At 33.4% G+C, this 15,806-nt stretch overlaps 1 protein-coding gene across 1 annotated transcript; it reads left to right on the forward strand.

Annotated features, from left to right (window-relative positions):
• Positions 1-14,364: 14,364 nt before the first annotated feature.
• Positions 14,365-14,886, forward strand: LOTGIDRAFT_115119 (hypothetical protein; the record flags this gene model as incomplete). The annotated part of the gene is made up of 1 exon (XM_009053725.1): positions 14,365-14,886. A coding segment is annotated over one exon (522 nt), but the record flags the coding sequence as incomplete, so codon positions are not given.
• Between the last annotated feature and the right edge of the window lie 920 nt (positions 14,887-15,806).

A 15,806-nucleotide genomic window follows, 5' to 3' on the forward strand; every position in this document is an offset into this window, starting at 1 on the left:
TACAGACAAAACAATGGTAAGAATGTAATCTGTGCAGAAAATCTTTTAAGTGTAATATTTTGAAATTTGGTGCTTATACATAAATGTTTAAAACGATGTAAGCCAATACTTAGTTATTTTATCTGTAGGCCTATTGAATAGAATATACCATAAAGGTTCCCCTTGTCAAACGCCAGATAGATCAGATATTTTTAGAACTTCGTTTCATTATAAAAAATCAATTAGTTTTAGGAAATAAACTATTGTTTATACAAACAAAGCCAGAAATGGTTTCATGCCACGCAGTAATACAGTGGTTATGGTTAACTCAACTGACGAATAAATCAACGTGATATTCTAGAAAATTTGGTCTTGTACTAGAATTGGTATAACGAAGAGACATAAAAACATCACATAATTAAGATAAGGTCTCGGCAGGTCAGTCTGATTTCTGTGGTCTTCCTTATCTCTACCTGAGTATGTTATCGCTTCCCCACTGTGCTTAATCTCTCTAACTGGTTACTATTTCACTGTGGGCTGTATTCCAGAGAGTGGTTCACAGTTCCTGATTTCAGTGATGCAGGTCGGAGGGACTGACATGAAAAGGGTACTAGTCGTTGAGACAATACACTGAGACCCAATGTACTGCAGGTTGTACAATTTAAAGATCAGTTTTCTTCTTCTTTGATCACATCTGTTTTGTTACCACGATCTTTGATCACGTCTGTTTCCACGATCTTTAGGACGTAAAACTCCATTCATTTCATTTCATTCCCACTATCTTTGATCATTTAAGACCTCTGATGTCATAACTATAATCCAAGGTTGCTTGGTCCCAACACTAATATGGCATTTGTGGCATTTGATCCTGCGGTAATTGGTCCAGGTAACTATCGACAATTCATCTACAAGACGGTTGTTTCTTTAATCTATTGCCTTGACGGTACAGTTACAATATCAAGACATATTGAAACGGAAGCAAAGTTTTCCCCCATGGTGCACTGTGTGACACTATCTTGAATAGCTTCATTTCAATTCAATTGTTCTTATATACAACATCAGTGTTTAGCTTACTTCTTTTGAATATATTTGATTAAATCTTTGCTGTAATGTCTTGAACAGCCCTGTTACAATACTTCCAATACCACCAACGACGCGTTAGAATAAAAGCGTTTTGTATATTCAGCTGAAAGTTCATCGCATTTCCTGTGTCCGTATCGGATCAGTGCTCTCTGACCGATTATACGATTGGTAATTTAATTTCTTTGGTTTATGGAACTGCTATTCTTGGCATGTATTAGGAAAATCCTACATTTAAATAATTATTTTAAGACTGAATCTAACATTTCTTTAACCCATTAAGGCTTTTTCATTATACTAATAAACTATTTTGGAAGTTGTACGTTATAATTTTAATCAACTTTAAGACAATGTAAAACTATCATTATTGTTCAAAAGATGACATTAAATACATGGAAATAATTAGCAAAATGACAAGTCGACTTCTGATAGGAGCGGAAATGAAATGAAGTTTTACATCCTGTTCTACACATAGCTTAGATTTAGATGAGTTGCTTCGGTCAGGCAGGTTTCTTTTAGTATGATTTGAATAACACTGTCGTGACAGATCTAAGATGAATTCCAATACAATGCTTCGTACGAAGACTAAAAGCCTAAAGGTAATTCCAGTCATCGATTTTTCCTGTACGCGATGTATACAATACCATTCCACAACAAGTCCTTATGGTCAAACGTTGGAACTCTTGTGTGTAGAAGGTTAATAAAGTCAATCTATTATTAAGAGATTAAGCATGTGTTCAAAGCGAAGTAATGTTGATTGAAAAGATCGGATGAGGTATGATATGTGGACTTACTATAATTCGAGATGGTCTTTATAATATGAGGTTAAGACCATAACACTTCTTACGGTAAGACATTTACTTTTATCAAACATTGAAGAAAATATAGGACTTTCAACTTTCTTCTGGACTGTAGAGGCTAGTTCAGAAAATAACAGGCCAGTCTCCAATAAAATCAAGGACACAGGATTTAAAGATAATGTGTTGCTAAAAATGAAATATTAATTCCACAAACATCTGGTTTCCCAAAGTCGAGTACCCAAATTATTTACGTAAGAAATGCCCTTTATTTCATTCAGGTTTTCCTTACAAAACTGTTATTTGGCACGCTTTGATTGGAATATTTTGAATTGGTATTTGGTGTTTTTACTAAACTTTAAAGCATTCTTATACACGAACGAGTATACCAGCTGGTTTCTAAAGAAAGTTCTCAATCTACATACTGAAGAACACATATAAATGCCATCAACTAATGGAAATTTGAAATAAAGATAAAAATGAGATAAATCTACAGTGAATGGTGTTTTATTTCCAACTTATGCTTCAATTTACAGATTTATATGAATATTGCGAGTACATTCTTTTTCCTTAACAAGTATGACGATTCAAAATGAAAATTTGACGTTTGATTCGCTTACATTTTAACCAATTGAATTGAAAATTCTTCCAGTTACTTCCGTTGAATTTGGTTTCAATTTTCCAGTAATTTCCTCCATTTCATTTCGTACAATAAGGCCTGGATAATCCTTAATAATCAATTCTGTAATGTAACCGTTTTTAGTTAGTTTTTCAGCTCGCAGAAAATATAGAGAAATAGAATTCCTCTATTTTTTCAAATGAGTCAGAAGTTTTGTTATCTGCTCTGTTACTTTTAGGCGATTACAAAGGTTTCTGAAATCCCTAAAGTATAATCTACATATACATGCTTGCGTACTTATTTAAAAAATATATATAACATTTTAATACGAATGAAATGTGTTTCCAAGATTCGTAGAAATCTTATCTTTGTGAAACATTCAATATTTTTTTTATCTGTTCTGTGTAACAAATATAGTTTCATTTAAATGGTCTAAAGAGTACTTAGTGACCCTAGACCGAAACATCTGCCCCTATTCCAGCCTCTGATAGCTATATTGACTGTTGTTGGTTTAGTCGATTTCATAAAAGCGCTATCAGTGGGACATTAGTGGTATATTAGTTTTTAACAGAATCGTAGCTGAGTGCTCAGTTTATGCTTTAGGCATGTGCTTGGAAATTTTGGTTTAATTTCCAGTAATTATATAAACTAAAGACGTCGAGATATATATTGCTAAGAGTTCTATGGGGTAATTTCAAAGGACTTCAAACAAGAATTGAACAGTAAAATATTAATAGCTATCCGATGTACGGAAATCTCCTTTTAACACTTAAGCTTATCGTAAACTAGATAGCAAATGTCAGGAGACTAGGCCAATGATTGCTTTATTAATATCCGTGAAGAGTTGACGGCTATTTTCTGTATAGATAGTAGAATGCTCTAGGGACTCCGGTACCAAACACTACATTTACACTAGTAATTTATTAGAAAAGAAAAGACTATTCCAGCATAAATAAATAATCATGTTCCACGGGTTGATTTGCTTTGACTAGTAATGTTTTCTTGAAGTCGGTCGAAATTAATAATAACGTATAACATTGTCAAAAGAATAAACGTCGTACTTTTAACGTCGGTTTGAACTAAAGAAGTGTTTAATGATGAAAAATTGCCAGGACAACAGCACTAACGTATTTCTTTTTATATAAAAATTGTCAATCCTTCAAAGTGCACAGTCTGTTGAACACAAAGCCTCCGTTTATCTTAACATTCGATTAGATCAAAACACAATCGTCTAGTTCACTGGGCAAATCCGACATAAATGTATAAGATTCCGTAACAGATTGCTGTCTAGAATGTTTTCTATATGAAATCCTACGATGTGTGCAACAGATAAACCCAATCATAATTTCATTGTGTAGAATAGAAATTTGAAATTAATGTCCTAAAGATTGTTTTGACTTGGATTTGACTCGATTCAGTCACCTGGAACAGCGTCAGATCACTGGTCAAGAATAAATAAACAAAGTATTAACGACCCGAACCGCAAAACGAAACCCGAAATCCAAAATAATATAATGGCATTGGTAACATTGGTAGCAGCTAAACTGAACTTTTCACATGAGGTAGTATTATCAATCATAAGTAAGTATTTCATAATGAAAAGTATGAGGTGTCTAGAAGAGAAAGCAGTCCCTGCCTAGCACCATACCAATCATTGCTGCTCAACATACACAACAAACACGACAAAGGTAAAAACAAAACCAATTTGAAAATTCCAGGAATCACTGATAATTTCATTGTCTTCAAATCCATAAAAGTTGAAAATGTAATTGTTTCACAAGAAGCACACAAGTTAAATACTTCTATTTTCAATGACTACCACAAAATTCGTGCGTATTTACCACCTTAGATACGGTCAGATGTGCGTTTCATTAAGCATACCTGTGAAGAATTATAACTCTAATAATTGTGTGAAATTTGACCAGCTTTGGAAAATGATACATATTAATATTTAATGTAGTCAGAAAAAAGTGACTGTTATGTCATCAAAATTAATTTAGATATATTGGATAATATATTAAGCATACTTTGGATGTAAGAAGGTCTCTAATCCTGGATAATCCTTCCTAAATCTTAATTAATTTGCATCTTCGTATAGTGTAATTTCCAAAGGTTTCACACGATATCAGCCATTACATGATTTAGTTATTTAAAAAGAGTGAGCGCTGAAAAAAACATGCCAGATTTATCAGAATATTTCAACATCATAAGATCATTCTTTCATTCATATCTTGGATTAATCATTGTTATAGGAAACTCATTTTCGTTAAAGGGACAGTGTGCCATTTTGGGGGTTTGATTTTAGTCTTGAATTTAATGAATGTAAATAGTCATCAGAAGTACTAGAAATGTACGAAAATCACATAATTCTTTTAAAGATACTTCAAACTAGGAATTTTACTCTATTATGTCTTGTCTACATATGACTGAAAATCTTAAATTGACAACTCGTTATTTTAATATTCAAAAGCAGAGAACACTCTGAACACACATGGATTTAACGTTTCAGATATTACTGAATGGCTTAGCTAGAAAATTCCAGTTTCTGAGACTAAAGTATGGTTGGTCAAAAAAATGGCTTACCTATCCATTTTAGCGGAATTAAAAATAGACCTATTTAAAAAAAAAATTTATCATAACATTCAGCGTTATTTTGCTTCTAAACTATGATATTTCAAAATAAACAATCTAAATCGGCCCATATCCTACTTTAATATTTGGCAAATTGACAATCTAATTTTAAGATACAATGTTGTTGACAAGTCCTAGACAGTTATATCTAAGTTAACAAACTAATTTGAAGACGTGTCTTTGTTAGAAATGAAATATTGTTATACAATAGAGAAATAACACACAATTTGAAACAATCTGTCTAATTTTTGTGTTTATCTAACAAAATCCCAGGTAGAATTGATAATTTCCGCGATGCCGGGAAAGGAAATGACAGGACAAAAGACGTTTGGAGACAATTTACACTCTTGGAAGGCAAAATTACAGACCAGACTCCCCTGGGGCTTAGACTAATGCAGTTATTATATAAGATATATATATGATATGAAATTAGGTTTGAGGACTGATTGAGACTCCGAGGTGAAATCTGTGATGTGAGAAATTTCTTATTCAGATTAACTTCAATATTAGTATAGGGTCTGCTAGTGGTTTTATTGGGGTACAAAATTAATTTATTAGTATGCGGTTTCTGAGCTTATTTCAGCTAGCTATAACACTTTCAGCTTCAGCTTCACTAATAATATAGGTCACACAGTTGAATTTACATTTCTTGACGATTGTGCCTTTTCTGTCTTTTTTAGATATTTATTACAGCTATCCATTACAATTTTCAAGTTATAATAATATTTTATATCATTCTTATGTGGAATAATTTTCATTTTCACAAAATTACACAAAGATTTCTTGAACATTGTCCGCTTTCGGAAGTTACTGAACTTTATTCCAGCTGTTAGTAACACTCTGTAGGTTCAAGAATATAATAGGTCATGCCTGTGATGAACAAAACTTTCTTATGGCACAAAATTGAACCTTGACTTTTTAAAGATTTTGCCCTTTCTCAGCTTCTAGATCTTTATTTCAGTTCAGTTCATCATCGATTGTGAGTACTTCCAGCGTCTAAAATATTTTTCAAGTCATCCATATCACGTTTTTAACATTTTTAACAAGTCAACAATTAAAAGTGATTAACAACCGGAAGTGACGACATAATCATTTATCCTCAATTTCCTGATCTTTGCGACTCATATATATATGTGCCACAGAGCAGAATCTGCATTTTTTTTACAGGAATAACATAATTCAAACATTATGTCAAAGAATTTTTCTATTTCATCCTCAATTTAGTTTACTTTCCTGATCTAATCGGATCCGAATGAGTTTTTTTTCTTTCTTAAATTAAACAATATTCATGTTCACTTAAACTATGTAATATCTGATATTTGTTCAATTATGTTGACATAGCCTCTTCTTGTTGGAACCTTAAAAAAAATTATCGCAGAACTAAGCCAAAATGTCAAAAAACACCCAAAAAAGATTTTGTCACACATAATAATCTATATGGTTCGTCCCATGGCAGTTTGGCATTTAGTTCTGTCTTTGCTGAAAGTATTTAGAATGATGTTGAAATTTTAATGAAATTGTATTTTTGATTTCAGTTGACTTCAGTGGGAAATTTCGTTTGAAAACTAAAACAAAAAAGCATTAATAATTACATAGAATTATATTTGAATAAAAAATTTCATGTCATATCACATAAACATAATTTTGCGGAAACTCTTACAGGTATAGTATTGTATTTTAAACCACATAAAAGAAATCGCATAAATGATATCAAATCCGGATTATAATTTTATCTTTGATGTTGCTAGTTATTTTCCGATTGTATGATTTTACAATGTTGTTACGAATCTTTAACCTGCGGGCTTACAGTTTCGCGATATTTTATAAATGGTTTAAATTTCTTAGAAATACAATCATGATGAATTTTAATAATAATTACCGATATACCTTATATCGTAAATAGTGCTGTCATAATCTGGACAATTAGGTTTTGGTTTTTCTAGGAATACGACAACACGAACGAAGTGTCACCACTACCAACAATAAAAGTTCTACAAAACTTCTTTTGAATTCACTTCATTGCCAACGTGAGATTTTTTTGGAAGATATGTACATAGATATTCCTTCCACCACCTCAGATACGAATGTTCTTTTAACCAAAGTTTGGCAGGATTAACAGGATACCTTTGGTATTTTTAATCCGGTTTCCGATATAATGCAATATTTCTTAACAAATTTCCCCTCATTTCACACTTCTGGTCTCTATTAGCCCGAATTGGGGAGGTTCAATTCCACCATTTTAAAATGATCGCACTAGGTAAGACAGGAATATGTGACGTATAATTATAGCGGGTGATATTCTAATGGATTTTGCGTGTAACATGAAATACGTTTGATTATTTTCCAATTCCCTTGCTTGTACAAATTAACGTCCTGTAGTTAAAACGTGCAGACATGTTAGTCTAATGAAATGTTAAAGCGGTCTAGCAAAGAAAGATTTAATTTAAAAGGGAAGTATGCAAAGATTTTTAATATTAAAAACATTGTAAATTATTGTACATTAAAACATTGTTAAAAATTTACTTTTTACTTCTATGTAGGCTATACACTCACCTTGCCAGTTATATCTAGCTTTGGTGTTTGGCTCGATATTTTTAGTTGAAAGCTTTAGAATAAATAGGAGACATATTTCTCTACAATTTGACGATTATTTTTAAAATTATATATTAGTTTACCAACAACAACCAAATAACATACCGGCATCAAACTATTTTTAGCGTTCAAACATTAACTAGTTTTAGCGTTTTAAAATTAACTAGTTTTAGCGTTCTAAAATTAACTAGTTTTGGCGTTTTAAAATTAACTAGTTTTGGCGTTCTAAAATTAACTAGTTTTGGCGTTTTAAAATTAACTAGTTTTGGCGTTCTAAAATTAACTAGTTTTGGCGTTTTAAAATTAACTAGTTTTGGCGTTTTAAAATTAACTAGTTTTGGCGTTTTAAAATTAACTAGTTTTGGCGTTCTAAAATTAACTAGTTTTGGCGTTCTAAAATTTACTAGTTTTGGCGTTTTAGAATTAACAACAAGATACATTTAGTTCAAATTTCCATTAAAGTTAAGGGATATATTTCTCTAGATCTAGGTCTATGATTATTTTTTATAAATTGAGAAAAAGATTTTTCGGCCTACAAGAGTAAACAGACTGCCCCTTAAAAGGCCATGGTTTGCCATGTTGATTTGGTTCTTGAATAATATAGACTTCAGAAGTAATACACCTGCACGAAAATCGCATAACCCCTTCAAATATCTATATTTCATATTTAATGACTATATTTCTTTTTCTTCACGTGTATATGGCATAGTCTCAAGAACTTAACTTTCAAACGCGGATAGTTCTGGAATTTCATTTCTGACTCTCATGCACGATTGATATAACGGATGGTGAAGCTGTTCCGTTTAGTTATCGTTATGGTTTACTGTGCATTATCATTTATAAGTAATAGTTTGATTTGAAAGTTTGTTATCATATTAATGTTGTTAATCCAAGGGATTCAAAACTTTTACTGTGTAAAATAGCTCTATACATTTAAAAATAACCTTTGGCTTGAATGAGGTTGTGCAACGATGAAATTTAACTTGGTTGATTGGCTGGTTCAGTTTTTAACTTCGGACTTCCAGTGTTGTAGAGTAGGTTTTGAGGTTATCGAGATTCTGGGTGTTTTACAGTGCCAATATATTTCGGAAAGCCAAAACGATCTATAGATTTGTAAAGATAGTTGCCGAACATCGCGGTTCATAGCGTCCGTATTGTCTTTAAAATTTACTTTTTATTATGAAATTCTCTTATCGTTTGATTTGTAGAGTAATTGTAAGGTGGCTTGGGGTCATTTGGCTCGCATCTTCCTTTGATCAACCAAATAAAAGAATAATTGGAATTCTTAAATAAAAGAGTAGGTCAACCTTTAGATGTTCTGACCAATTGTACCGGAAGTTACGTTTCACTGATCGCTGATAGCAATGAAATTAGAAGTTCTCTTCGGATTTGAATCTCTAAGTTATGGAAATACATCTTATTATTTTGGATTATTATCGATGGTCATGATTTGGACGGATATGTACTTGACTTTATCACAAGGAACATTCATGTGTAATCAGTTTTGGTGGGCATTGGAACAATCATCGACAATGTCACCGTCACCGTCATCAAGTCCCTTGTGTCCTAGTTTTCATCATCATCACATAATCATCATCATCCTCTCATCATCATCATTGTTGTCGTCGTCATCAAAAGAGCCCATAAGTTTCACTGGAGTCATCATCAACACCAGAATTATCGTTATTATCAGTAACCTTTCAACAATGTAGAATGCTTCACTACCATTATTTTAAAACCCTGGAAACTGTTAATCATGTGATAACCACGCCAATTGATTATTATCGGATGTAAGCTTTTTTTAAGAAAGTTTCTTATTTTTGTCATACTCTCAAACCAATTTTAGCTAAAACCCAAAACATTATTTCTTATCTGAATTTTCTCAGTAAATGTTGAGTAATTATTGTTCCAGACATTCAGCCACGTTTAAGGCTTTAAACTAATTGATTCCCGACACCATATCCCGGTTCTTTTAATTTTTTAAGAAATTAAAAGCGACGGAAATCAATTATCGGCCTGATTTTGGTAAAGAATATTGAACTTGACACGAAGACTTGATAATCACGTCTAGTTGTCTAGATTAATGTGTCGGAGGTGTGTCTGAAATCAGCATCTATTATAACTTTATAGAAAGTAAATGGAGTAATTACTTTTAAATAATTGGACATAGTAACTGCGAGTTTATTATTTGATATCAATATTTCAAGTTATAACATTCGGTTGAAAAGTCTTTTCCACTGATCCAAAAGTGTTTATTCAACATTTGATCAAAATGATTTCCACTAGTAGTTCTCAGTGTTGTTCAGATTGTATAAGTGTATAAAGCGAATCACGATATCAATGGATTGATATATTTGTCAAATGCTCACTTCGATGTATGAATGCAACACCAGTTTCAGAATTGTTTCGGGTTACAGTCATTGGTGTCCAGCTTCTATACTTTTCGTTATAAATCTGTACCCCTCTCCCCACCCCCTCCAACTATTTTCATGCTGAATCTATTCCTTTTCTACCAAGGAAGTAATATAATATGACCCAAGCGGTTTAAATCAGCTGGTTTGAATCGATCAAGACCAGAAGAAGAATAATGAGGTGTCGTCCTCTGACCAATTCCATGACCAAACAAAGGAATCAAATAAGTCACAATCCTCTCGAAATAGAACATTACATCTCACTTAGGACATTATAACATCATTATTTGTGACATCTACATTAGTATGATTGTTCTTTTACTAACAGTACAGTTAGTACGGGTCTACCGCCATTCTTCAATAGATGTAATAATAACATTTTTGGATAGCGTAGTCTGAAATTAGTCGACTCGCCTTGCCTCTGTTAATTGTAAAGGAGTTACACCATAAACCAAACTCTGCTGGTTTACAATTGGTGAAAAATGAAATTATACTCAGATTTTCATTTCTATCTCTAAACGCCGTACAAATTCTTTTTTTTAGGAAATTGGTAAATCTGGAAAAACATCTTGAAATAGTTTGAAACTCCCGTGTTTATTAATATCGAACTTTGTATGTTGGATACAGTAGCACACGCTGCTATACTTGAGTGTTGGTTTTCTACAAAGTCCGATGACCTTGAATTTTTCTCATAATTCAAGTCAATCCAGCTGTAAATGATTACGGATAATCTGAGAAAGATTATGAGGTTTGGCCAAGGACCAGCTAGCAGAAAGGATCCTTTGTGAACCTAAGTTGGTATCCTTTTTAAAATATAGTTGTCGTCCTTCGTTAATGGCAAACCAGAGATTCGGACTAAGTTAAGATATCAGCCGATGAATATATCAAGGAAATTATCCGGCGACACGACCTGAGTTATGTAGTTTACGGATTTCTAGAAATTAGCGTGGGATTTTCTATGAATATTTTTTCTATTAAGACATTATATTGAAATTGAATTGAATTTGAATCGATGCCTTTGATGTTCACGTGCTATTTAATTTCACTTTGGTTTGTCATTTCTAAGACGTCATATCTATACGGTATGTAGAGAACTGACATTGTTTTTTTTTTTTTTTTTGTCAAAATGAACTTTCAAGGCCATCATTTCAATCCTGTGTACATCCAAAACTAGTAGACCAACATATTTCTACCGTGTTTCACTGCCCCGGCAAAATTTCTCTCATTAGACACTGCATGGCGTTGCTCGTCCTTAATACCTAAAGCAGGCGTAGGAGAGAAGAACGTTTAATCAGTGAACGATGTCAAAGAACTATAGTAACTATTTAGACGAACACGATAGTGAAATAATGATCTTGTTCTTTATAGTAATGTTTCAATATGGCACCACAGGGAACAATAAACTTTGCTTGATAACTATGTTTATTATCAATAAAACAGCATTGAAATGGTTTTGAGATTTTACAACTTTTATATCCAGTATCAACAGACAACTTAGGATTGAAAACTTTCTGTGGAACTCATTGTAGTCTGCAAATCCTTATTGGAACGAATCTGTAAGTGGAATTCGACTTCCGGGATGGTTAAAGTGATAAAGTGCCACTTCAAATTAAGTTCTGTTACCTGCATTCGACCCACTTATGTTTTATTTCCTTATGATTATGGGCGATTTTCACCGCAGTTGTTTGAACACACTCTATCAGTTGCTGGGTAATGGTCTAAGAACCATCTGATGGATGCCAAAAATAACATTTGTAGGTCAGCGGCGATATTAAGGCTGGAGACGAAGAAAGAGAGCATATAACTGCCCGTGAGACCATCTTGACCCTTTTGGGCCCCTATGTGGTCCTCTCACCTTCTCAGAAACGTCACTGTACAAGCTCCGAGTTGTCGTTAACCACTATAGGAAGAGTTCAATCTAAATGAAGGGTTTGGTGTTTAAGTGCCTTACCACACATCTTATCGAATTCAAAATTTTATTTTAAAACTATCTTTACAAATAATCTCCGATTTTAATGAATCCAGACGCCATTCTGTTTTTGGAAATGCACTTAAAATTTGATAATGTGTTTTCACGACTGTATATACCGTGCTTTTTGAGTCGGATAGTAAGAAAACAGATATGTCTATATCAAAACCATCATTCATAAGACTTTACTCGTAATGGTCTCGAATGATGCAAAGTTAAAGGAATAAAGACATGTGAAATTGCCTTAACCGACATGCATAGAGCATTATTTCATTTATTCAGAAGGTTTGTCTGATTTCCCTTACCTTAGTAATGTATAGAGATTCCCAGACGCCTCTGGGTCTTTTAATTCCACTAAAACTAGGAGTTTTATGATGTCATTATTGAAAATGAATAATTTATTGGTGCCAAAAATGGTTAAGTGTTTTTATAATAACAGGAACCAAACATATCCGGCGGAAAACCTCTTTTCATCCCTTTAAGTAAAACCATTCAGCAAAAGTCACTTCCATGGACAATCTCTCATTGAAGGCGAGACCTACGACATCATAATAGTATAACATGCAAGTAATGATGTTAGTGGCGACAGTCTAATATTCAATCGAATTGAAAAAAAAATGTAGACGAAAATATACCTCAATTAACCCGAGAACTAACAGCTGGTCAAAACTGAACGTCACTTTCTTGAAGAGTAATCTAAAATAATCTGTGAGGTTATTACTTATTATGTTATATACGGTAAACAGCTTTTTTAACGATCTGTGTTAATATAAAAAGTGGAATCACTCAAAACACCGACTCATTTAAGTGAAATTCTTCAGCTTTGATGTGTCTTGGACATCTAGACTTAGCCTATCTTTGAACCTCGTTTACAAATTAATAAAAAGGAATTAATGATTTAATAGATTCTGTCTGGATGAAAGAGTATCAAGACATTCATTAAGAACATCAAGACGTAGTAAGACAAGGTAATCACTGTCATAAAGGATTAATTATAAGCTTGATGGCAGATTAACGTGAATATTGCCCTGATAGAAGAACATTAACATAAATATTTGTCTCTTTCGTTTCAGATTGCTAAGAAGAAACAAGTACTTAGAAATTTGAAGGAACCATTCATGAAGTGATACCATCAGCAGATGTCGCGGCGATAGATTACAGAAGAAACAACACATTCTTTAAAAATAGTAACCTCAAACAACGAGACCAAATGTTTGTAACATATCATTAAAGCCTTCAACCGATATCTGAAAGTGGTTATCACTAAAATTAAATGTTAATACTATCAGGAAACGAATAATTAAATAATTAAATTAAGTCTGTCGAAACTCGAACTTTATCAAGACGTAGAAAACAGCTGTTAACAACTTGTTACAACCACAAGCCACAGTCTGTTGGTCAATTAAAACTAGGAATGAATATTTATATGAAACGAAAATATATCTGTGATATATAAAATCAACACAGACGTGTTTTTTAATTAGAAAAAGATTGAGAAATTTATGATGATTTTTGTTGATAATAGTGTAGAATGTAAACAGACGCATCAAATATCTTCAGTATTTCAACTATGTAATTTTGAAAATCTGGAATCCATCTTTCTTAGTTTATGACTATGGTGAAGTGTGTAACATATACCATACAGTGTATTAGAAAGGTATATCTTGATATTCTGAGTAACGTGGTTGTAACCCACTTAATATTTGACGAGAAAAAAGAAATTCAGTAATTTACGACGAGAGGTGAGATGAGTGTAACAGTTTCAATGAAAGAATCTATTCTAACTACGGAAACAGTGAACGAACGCTTCCTTCACATAATGATGTATTTGAAGTAGACGATGTGTTCTATAACTAGAAAAGCTAATGCAACCTAGACGCGGTCCTCATCTTGTAATCATATCGTCTAATTGGAATATTCGACCAAGTTGATGAGAAAGTAATTTGAAGTAGATCTAACCAGCCTTACACGTAATGCGTATACCTACAACAACTCTCCTTTTGTCGACTCATACAATTTAATTCCCATATTACCACCAGGAAAATAACACATGTGTATTATATACATAGTGGGGTGCTATATTCGTGGTGGTTGTGTTCATATATGGAAATAAATTCTGAAATGGTCGAGGATAATGAATCGGCCATCTTAACAGCAACCGGAAGTATTTTTGAGATTTACGATAATTACCAAGATGGCCGACTCTGGCTTCCGGATACGGTGTATATTATTCGAGGAGTATCGCTTATAATTATAAGTGTCTGTGGTGCTTTGTTTAATGCGTTTATGGTAATTGCTATTGTTCCTAATAGACGTCTACGAACAGTTCGGAATGTATTATTAGTCCATTTAGGTTCGGTGGGTTTAATGGCGTGTGTGATAACAACCTTCGTACCGGCTATAGTGGTTTTAAATCGTGAATGGATAGGTGGCAATGTAAGTTGCCAAATTTATGCGTTCATCAATTCCCTGTTAACATGTGTTTCAGTATGGACTATAACAGCTTTAAGTTGGGATAAATATCAAACGATAGCAGCGCCGTTACATCATTCCCTTACAGCAACTTTTAGACGTATGTCCGGCTGTTTCCTCACCTTCTGGGTATGTGCAATATGTCTGTGTTTACCGCCGTTAATAGGCGCTAGTGAATATGCTTTACATCCTGCTATGGGCTTGTGTACTGTACGGGGATCTACGTTTCACCATCGTTGGTACACCATGGCCTATATCTGTTGTGCGTTCTGTATTCCGTTGGCATTAGTTGTGTATTGTTATGCTCATATCTTTAGGATCGCTCGAAACCAAAGTAGCCGAATTGCCGCCACAATGGTGCGCATGGTCAGTTTAATTCAGGCCCCAATAGCACCAACAAATCCCTCCGCGTTATCCATGCGGGGAACTAAAGCTATGAGTACTATTTTACAGTTAGTTGGTTCCTTTGTTTTGACCTATATTCCATACAGTGTTGTGTTAAGTTATGAAATGTTTAAAGGTGATGTAGCAAATGGTGTTATTGTTTCCATATCAACCACATTCTTTCAAGCAGCGCCATTTACCAATGCCGCCATTTATGGACTGAGAAACAAGATTCTCAGAGCGTCGTTTTCTCGATATACTCGACGAAAAATACAACATTTCTGTCACAAAGACCATCGCCGTGCTAACAGTTTTAAATCAATCAAAAAGTCTTCTTCAAGTATTAGACTTCCTAACCGGAGATTGAATCTTCAAAATGGAGGTAGAGAAGCTCTCAGAAGGACGCATTCTGTTCAGATTTGTTTACATGAATTAAAGGAAGATACCCTCCTGACAGTACCAACTTTACCTCGTGCCCATTCTTATACTGGTGTAGCTAATGGTCAATTACTTTCCCCTTTAATTAGTCAGATGAACGAGACAGTTTGACCTTATTCGTATGTTTAGTCAATGAATGTAAGTTGTAGGGACTAAGTTTAGATATAGTACACCGGCTATCTGAGTTTTTTGAAAATTTACCGCTTGACCAGAGCGGCTTAACAGATGACTGAAATTAAAATTTGTTGCAAGATATTACCGATTCGTCCAATTCATTTTGATATATTGACTGAATTGATATACCTATACTAATTAACTGAAGTTTCTTCGTCTAAAATAAATGCATTATAACTTTGGCAATAATTGGCACCCTACCGAGTCGAATGATTTGATATTACACTGCAACGTCTGGACAAACCAGAATTATATCATAT

Source organism: Lottia gigantea (genome assembly GCF_000327385.1).
Source record: "Lottia gigantea unplaced genomic scaffold LOTGIsca_20, whole genome shotgun sequence".
Taxonomy (NCBI): domain Eukaryota; kingdom Metazoa; phylum Mollusca; class Gastropoda; family Lottiidae; genus Lottia; species Lottia gigantea.